The following is an 8,475-nucleotide window of genomic DNA, read 5'->3' as shown; positions in this document are numbered from 1 at the left end:
TTTCCCGGTGATGCTGATATGTAAATGATAGTTACAAGGTGAGGAGTCTTTCAGGGGTGAAGGCTTTGAGGCTGTGAAGGGGGGAAGTCAGCAGCTGAGATGTGACATGAGCTTAGTACTGTCAGGGACACTTTCTGCTACTTGCCTTGTGCAGCCCCTTGGACAATGTCCTACCTTCAGTCGATCTGATTTAAACTTTTTTCTCAATCCGTGTGATCTGTGCGTATACCAAGCTAAGGCTATGTTGCATTCAGCGAGTTTGCCCCTCTTTTGGGCGGCTCAGGGCAACTCACCCATGGCGCTTTCCAAGCGGGTGTAGGAAGTTTCCCCTGCCTGGCGTGTTGGAACAGAGAAAACTGAGTTTGTATTTGAAGGAAACTGACACAGTGCTCCCAATTCAGATGTGCTGTTCAGTGCTACATGCGGTAAGGCAACCTGTTCAAAGGATGTCGCAGAGAAGTTCTGGAAGATGAAAGAAATGAGGAGGAGGTGGGATGCCAAGTGACGGTGGCACGTCACAAAATGAATGTTACAATGAAAGAGAAATTAGAAATCCTAAACTTTGCAAGTAAATTTGGGAGACAGGGTTCTCCTTCAACCCTGCAGTCAAGTTATTGTTTCAGCAGTTGCCTTGTGCTCACTTAAAGGCAGATGAATTTCTGCACCAAAGCGTTTCTCGCTGTCTCTGCGCAGCTCCCCTGTGTCGAAGCTCAGCTCCTGCAGTTCTCTGCCGTGCTGTCCCCACACTCCCGAGCCTGTTGCTCCCGGCGCTCTGAGCCCTGCCGTGCCGCGGTGCAGGCAGAGGCCGTGCCGGGGCAGGCGCAGGTGTGAGGGGCGGGCGAAGGAGCAGCCCCAGGGCGTGTGGGGGCAGCCGCTCCGCAGCGGGACCTGCGCGGCCGTGAGGCGCCGGGATGGTTCCCGTGCCGCGCCGTCCCGCCCCGGCCGCTGAGGTGAGCGGGGACCGTGAGCGCCCGCCTGCCCGCGGCTCTCGTCACCGGGAGACGGGTGTCCCTAATCGTGTTTCCATCAGCCCCGGCGGGGGCCTATAAAGGCGGCGGGCGCGGGCGAGGCGGGCAGAGCGCGGCGCTGCCCCCCGCCGCCGCCGGCCCCATGCAGCCCGCCATGATGATGTTCTCCAGCAAGTACTGGGCGCGCCGGGGCTTCTCGCTGGACTCGGCCCTGCCGGAGGAGCGCCCCGCCGCCGGCAGCCTCACCGTAAGTGCCGGGGCCGGGCGGGCAGGGCGTGCCGCCGCGGGTCGGGTTCCGCCGGGGCCCGCTGCCAGGCAGCCGTGCCTGCCCCTCGCCCCTCGCTTCATGGTCCGGCCAGCGGCTTCCCAGCAGCGCAGGGGCCGGTGAAACTAACTTTGCTATCGAACCGGACCCCGTTCAAAACGCTGCCTTAAAAGTGTCATAAATCACAGGCAAAGTTTCATTAACATTACAAACTTCACTGCAGAAATGAACTGCATCGCTGCTGGAATAATCGAAAAGAGTCGGGTCTTGCCCAGATGGTTTTAAATGCTTGAATTTTGGAAATCGTGGGTTAGCCCAGCGGGCCATACACATCAGCAGAGGCTGCCTTTTCAGGGCACTCGTAAACCTCACAGCACGGTCTATAAAGCATTTTTGGCAAGGTACAAATGCCGTGCACCCCCTCTTCATTGGTGCGGGTGGATTTGCGGCTGTGTCCCCGCTTCTGCCGACGGGCAGGGTGCGAGGACTCTTGGGGACACCGTGCCAGGGTGACAAACACTGTCAGGAGGCAGAAGTGGTTCTCCGCGAGGAGATGGGATGGGTGCAACAGGTGCTGGGTGGTTTCAAGCGTGGGATCAACTTCTGTGTGCTAACAGGTAAACGTGTGTGTGACTAAATAAGGCAACCTGCTCTGAATACGTGAAATATTTAGGATTATGAAGACTGTGACTCCTGTAAAATTTTGTAACAGATGAAGATTTTTATCAGTTGGGTAAAACCAGCAGAATACACAGTCTTGTACCAGTTCTGAATTCGCCTACTGTCTGTATAGTAAAATGTGGACTATCTGTGTTTCTACATGCTTAGCTTCTATTGAAAGCATTGAATTAAATGGAATAAATGTGTTTTACTGTCTTTATATTTGAGTTACTTTCTTCACTGGGTTCTGCTGTAAACAACTGCTTTTCCTGGGGACTTGCACTTGCTCCAGATAATTAATTTTCATTAGGAAAGTTGTTCTGTTAGTTGTGGTTTAATTATGAAGTGTACTACTGAATGTGGCTGGTAAAATTCAAGTTCATCCTCTTCTCAAAACAAATAGGTATTCATTCTAGTTTTTGAATGCTTGAGAGGGTCTTTCAGTTATCACTTTGGGTAATGCTCTCTTGAGAGCATTAAGAAACCTGTGGCAGGCTTGGAAGTCCTGACTGCCCGTGTTTTCCTCTGTTTTTGACAGTATTGAGATTCTCAGACACTTGGTTGACTCCATGACTATGTCTGTACAAAGCTTTTAGAAAGTGGCACCCACAGAAAAACCACTGATGCTCTAAAAGCACCTTAATCACTTCATGTGGAGGTTGCGGGCTTGATGTGTGCAAAAAGGACTTAGCCAAATCCCAGATATTACAGAAGTTAAAACAGTGATCTTCCCCGTAACTATCCCTGGGAAAACCTCCTACTGTATCAGGTAGGAGCAGAATCATATTAGCTCAATTGCTAGAAAATAAATGTGTGAAACTGTTCATACCTCATTCTGCAAACAAATTGCTTTTGCAGATTGTTTCCTTGTGTGGTAATAAATGACGAGAAAAGACCACAGAGGCTTCTTAGCATGTCCTGTACCAAGTTTAAATGTGGCTGGTTTTACCTGTGCCACATAAAGAGTGTTAAAAGATCTGTTTAAAAAGCTGAATTTTCAGATTATTTTCTGTAAGTGGCTTTAGAAATAACTGATGGACAATTAAATCCATTTGAAACGTTGAAATACTATATTTTTTTAATGTCTATCTTCCTATTTTTGATGGATTACAACAAAGCAGTTAGCTTCTCACTAGAGATGTAATTTCTTCAGGAGTAACAGCCTAGGTATCAGAAAATGCAGGCTGCTTTTTGAAAATCATGGTCAGTGTTATAAAAATTATCTATAAAGGCTGTACTGTTGGCATCTCAATGAGATTTAAGCTGATAAAACGACATTTTTTGGGAAATGCTTTGGACTTACAAATTGTGAGAAGAATGTAAGAGTGGCCAAGGATGGAATAATTTTCTGTATTGTTTGAGTTCCTCAGCCATCTCAACTTCTGTGTGATGTGAAGTTTTTCACAGTGAGAACATTCAGCCATTGGAATAATCTCCTGAGAGAAGCAGTGGATTCCCCAACAGTGGACACTTTTAAGATTTGGCTGGACAGGGTCATCTTGTCTGGACCGTGCTTTTGTCTAGAAAAGTTGGACCAGATGATCCTTGAGGTCTCTTCCAGCTTGATATTCTGTGTTGCAGTCTAAGTATGTCTGTTATTGTTTGTATAATCAACAGAAATTTTGTTTTCTCAGGGAGAATTGCATTGCATGATAACATTAATTGTACTACAACAGAGAATAAAAAGTTTTGGCTTTAAATGCAAAAATGGTTAATACAAAAATACAGACCAGAGCACGTCTCCATAAATTGGCTGGTACAGGTTAGAATAGCATCCCTGTGATTTTGCAGCAATATTCAGGTTGCAATATCTGAACTGCAGGCTTTAGCAGTAATTTAGACTGTCTCCATTCACTTCACATTTACTTCTAATGATAACATTGCCCAAACGATGCCATCATATTTGTATCCCATTTATGCTTTTCCTTAGGGCTTTTTTTTTTTGTTTCTTTTGTTTTGTTTTGCTTTTGTTTTGTTTGGTATGGACTGGTCTCTTATACAATCATTTCTAGTAGCTGCCTTTAACCTGTGATTCTGATGTTGAGTAAACACATGATGTTTTCTTTCAAATTAAGCCAGGATGAGTTCTGTTCAGCTGTTTTCAAACAAAAATTTCTTTTGCAGGAAATGCCCGTTTTCATCTGAGATGATTGTGGTTTTTATCTGTTTGTAGCTAAACAGATCGAGTTCTGGGAAAAATGAGGAGAAGAAGGGGAATAAGGGAAATGGGAAAAGTGAATCTGCATCTGAAGGTGGAAAGACAGCTGTGGTGTTTTCCTTGAAGAATGAAATTGGGGGATTGGTGAAAGCTCTCAGACTCTTCCAGGTAACGCTTACAAGTCATTTATGTTGGCTGGACTGAGGACAGATACTGAGGTCAGGCTCTTTGTTGATATCAATCTAATGGACTGTGGCAGGAGGAGTAGAGTGCACTACGCTTGCTCTGCACAAATGAATAAAAGTAACTTAAAATTTTATGGACCATTGAACAAAGCATTTTGGGCTCGTGAAGGGCTTTCTGAAGTAAAGTTTGACAGTGATGCTGATGTTCACATGATTCACTTCAGGTTTCTGTCGTGATTCTCACCGCTATTAGAATTAGATTTGAAGTTGCCTGTGCAGGCCACAATGAAAGGAGGCACTTTCAGAGAGCAGTTGGGAATCTATGTTGCACACAATCAGGTGATGCTGGTGACAGCCTTGCCACATCTTGAAATCAGAGACACCATTAAGTGCTTGCAGGGTCAGGGTTTATGTGTTTAACTGGCATGTAAATTGTGAGGTGTTGGTTCCCACATGGATCCCCATGCAATCAGTGCTTGTCGGTCAGAATGCTTGGAGGTGTGTCTGAGGATCATTAAAGCAGCATGATAAAAGTCTTGGGTTGTTCAGTCTGAGCAGTGAAGAGGAAGTTAGCAGGTGGGTGGGAGCTTGCCTCTGAGGCCAAACCATCAGAGGGGTGTAAGTGTGGGATCACTGGGCTTTACCAGTGCTCACTCATAGTAGCTGCCTCTGGGAACAGGTTCCCAAGGCTGGTGTAGATTAGACATGTAGATTCTCCAGCCAAGTAAAAGAGGTGAGTTACACCACCTGAGTGAGTCTGCCAAGAAGCAGTGTGTTTGAGAGAAAGAGGAGAAACCTAAGTGAGTGAACAGAAGTTGTAGTAGGAGTTGTGTTTTCAATGCAGCTGTTCTCCAAGGGTTAAGTGTCTAACTGCAGCTCTGGCTGAAATGTTAGTATGGGTTCATACTGAAATTCTGGATTTAAACATCTGCTACCCCTTCCTGGGAATAGGCATAGAACTCACTCTAGTCTCTTAAAATGTGTCTGGAAGATGTGCAGGGATATCCACTCCCATCCATGTAGTCCCTTAACAATTTGAGTGCTGCAGAGGGGAGTGTAGGGCTTTGTTCTCAACCTAGGGAAGACACAGTTGAATTCGTTATGTGATTGGGTTGCAACACTGTAGGCACAGTTAGGGAGCATGCCAATGAAAGAACTGTGTGTATCCAGAGGTGTAAAAACAGACACTTCTAGTTGGCTCTGCCAGAGGAGACCTCCACCTGAAATGGACACCGATGTAAAATACAATGGACAAGTGGAAATACAGACATGAATTTCTACCCATTTGGAAGCCAACAAATGTTTTATTGGCTTCATTGAGTAAGTGCGAGAATAGTCATGAAAAGTAACAGATAGTTTCTGTCTTGCAAGAAAAAGGAAAAATCGGAGTCCATAGGAGGTCAGTGATGTTGAGAGCAGCCATCTCATCCACCCTCCTGTTTTGAAGCAGGGCTGTCACACTAGATCAGGCCAGCCATAGCACATTATAATTATGTCTTTGTACAATACCCTTGGCACACCAATAGTTGTGGTGGGAGAGAGACCCTATTGAAAAGATTTCATGCTAGAAGTAGTTACACTGTGATGTTTGTTGCATGATTTGTGTTTGATGGGAACATTGCAGTAGAGGATAAATTGAGTTAGATTTTAATTATATTGCTGTTAACGCTTCATGTTATTGATAATTGCCCAGTAGATAGATGAGGATTGACACACATTTATTCTCATAAAAATATTTTCTTCCTCACATAGTAAGGTACATCAAGTAGTATGTTTAATAACATCTGTTTAAGAAGCACACTCAAATATATTTTAATTAACATTATTATTATGCAAATTGCCAACTAAATTTGCATTATAATTTAATATTTATAGCAAAGATAAATATAAAATTGCATTAAATTAAAAAAAATGTGTTATACTGTCTTCTGTAAGAGATTGTTTTGGTAAATAAAAAGAAATCATTACTTGGCTTTCTTCATTAAAAATAATAATTTTATTTTTACTTTCCATGTAAGACTTTTTTTTTGTCATCAGTACTTAGTATGTGTCACTAACCAATCCTGTAAACAGAAAGAGGGAATTCTTTCATTAAAAAGGCCTTTTAATAACTTTCTGAGGCCTTAAAAACTTCCCTGAGGAATATGTCACCAATATTGCTCTTCTGGAATTGCTATTCTAGGTATGTTTGTATTACATCTGTTATTTCATCTTCCCACAGGAAAAACACGTGAGTATGGTTCATATTGAATCACGAAAATCAAAGAGAAGGAGTTCAGAGGTGGAAATTTTTGTGGACTGTGACTGCAGTAAGAAAGAATTTAATGAACTAATCCAGTTGCTCAAGTTTCAAACTAATATAGTATCTCTCAATCCACCTGAAAACATCTGGACTGATGAAGAAGGCAAGGCTGTTTTTGTATCACTTGGTGTAGACACTGACAGATGTTTTGCGCAGGTATCTCCACGATCTTACACTCCAGTAAATCCAATTTGCATTCTGTCTCCTACAGATCTCGATTGTGTCCCTTGGTTCCCCAGGAAGATATCTGAGTTAGACAAATGCTCTCACAGAGTTTTGATGTATGGATCTGAGCTGGATGCCGATCACCCCGTAAGTGTAACACAAAATTGTCCTGTAGATGATTTGTTGGGTTATTTGCCAGTATAATAAAAAGCCTGTTGACTGCTGATTGTTTTCAGAAGATGATGACTGGTTTCTCGTTGGTAGATTCAGTGAATTCATTTTCCTTTTCTGTAGAAAGATACACAAAATGCAGGTCCTCCACAAAACTTATTCATTGTTTAGCAAGCATATCCCCTTTTGTACTGCTATCATTTAAAAAAAATTAATTGGTCAATAGAAAGGTTTCAAACTTTAGAATTTAGATCAGTACGGCCTTCAGTTCTGCCAAAAGTAGCTCTTGGGTAAGTATTGCTATTGCCAATAGGTGTCAGAGAAAAAAGAATTGTGAAGGAATTATTTGGCACTCAGAAGGTAATTACAAGATGAAACAGAGAAACATGTTCCTGTTTTTGATGAATGCAACAGACAAGAAGGTGTCTCTTATTGTTTCCTGACTCTGGTGGCAGGAGACAAGCCTGCGTGCACAAGTTACATCTGTAGTAGTGTCAAATGCTCAATGCAAAAGACAGAAAAAAGGAGGTTTTTATTGTTTTATTTCTTTTGGCTAATGGTTATAGCTGTGTAACCTCTGAGTCTTTAGATGGCAGATGATTGCAAGCATTTGTGTTAAAATATTTTCCCTTTCTATAAATCCAGCTTTCCACCTCTGAATGACTTGACTGAAAGATACTGGTGATAGACAGTTACAATAATTCCTAAAACAGGCTGGATTAAACTGGTATTGTCAGAAGTTTCCAGCTGAAAGGAAGTAGACAGTGAACTAAGATATTTGACCATATGACTGTCTTATAATAGAATCAGATTAAACTCCAGCTGTAGATGGTAGTTTCCTTTGGGTTTTGTTGCACACATTTTATGCTGTATGGGAGCTCAGGCACAGAATTCTCACCCCATTTGGCTTGTGCACACAAGCCAAATGGGCACCATCACAAAGCTCCATGGCAGCCCCACAATCTCTGGTGTCACCTGCTCACATACCAGCCACAATCTTCATCATCATCATCACCTTGCTTAGTTCTCAGGCTCCTGTATCATGTGGGAGCCCTTAGTCAGGGAGCAAATTCCTGAATCCTGGTTTCTGCCATGTACTTTTTGATGATAAACTAGGATTTAATTCACATTATCTCCAACCATATACCATGATTTGGTTCAAGCAGAGGTTGTAGAGACAACTCATTCCAGCTTTGAGTTTATGGCTGTGGCAGGCCATTAGATGCTGATTTATGTTCTGAGCTGGTACCTTCATTAAATACTTGAGCGCTCTGCTGAAAATTTGCCTTCAGTTTTACAGAAAACAAAAAAAGACATTTGCATGTTATGAATATATTTTTTACACTTGAGAGGATTCTTACAAACACAATTTACACACAATTTGTTAGCCTATGCAGCATGCTAGATGTTAGAAATGGGGTAAGAACCCTTAAATCTGTGACTGGCCTTTGAAAGGCTGCTCTGGGTGCCTGCCTGTTCCTTGGAAGTGGCACGTATATGCCAGAGGACCAAAGAGAATTATCCTATTACAGAACCTGTAAGGATACCACCACTTCAGCAGCTTAGCCTTAACCCACTCCATAATGGCTAATGATTTCAGT

General features: G+C 43.0%; 1 protein-coding gene across 1 annotated transcript in view; it reads left to right on the top strand.

The window, feature by feature from the left end:
* Positions 1–838: 838 nt before the first annotated feature.
* Positions 839–8,475, top strand: part of TPH2 (tryptophan hydroxylase 2) — a 51,821-nt gene continuing 44,184 nt past the window's right edge. The window contains exons 1-4 of the mRNA XM_063394908.1: positions 839–1,215; positions 4,067–4,219; positions 6,458–6,641; positions 6,750–6,850. Of these exons, the coding sequence (XP_063250978.1) occupies positions 1,111–1,215; positions 4,067–4,219; positions 6,458–6,641; positions 6,750–6,850 (543 nt within the window). The 5' untranslated portion in view covers positions 839–1,110. The remainder of the gene's footprint in view (positions 1,216–4,066; positions 4,220–6,457; positions 6,642–6,749; positions 6,851–8,475) is intronic.

The sequence above is a fragment of the Prinia subflava genome, chromosome 4 (genome assembly GCF_021018805.1).
Source record: "Prinia subflava isolate CZ2003 ecotype Zambia chromosome 4, Cam_Psub_1.2, whole genome shotgun sequence".
Taxonomy (NCBI): domain Eukaryota; kingdom Metazoa; phylum Chordata; class Aves; order Passeriformes; family Cisticolidae; genus Prinia; species Prinia subflava.
The sequence above is the reverse complement of the archived record's forward strand: the minus strand, read 5'-3'. Positions and strand labels throughout refer to the sequence as shown.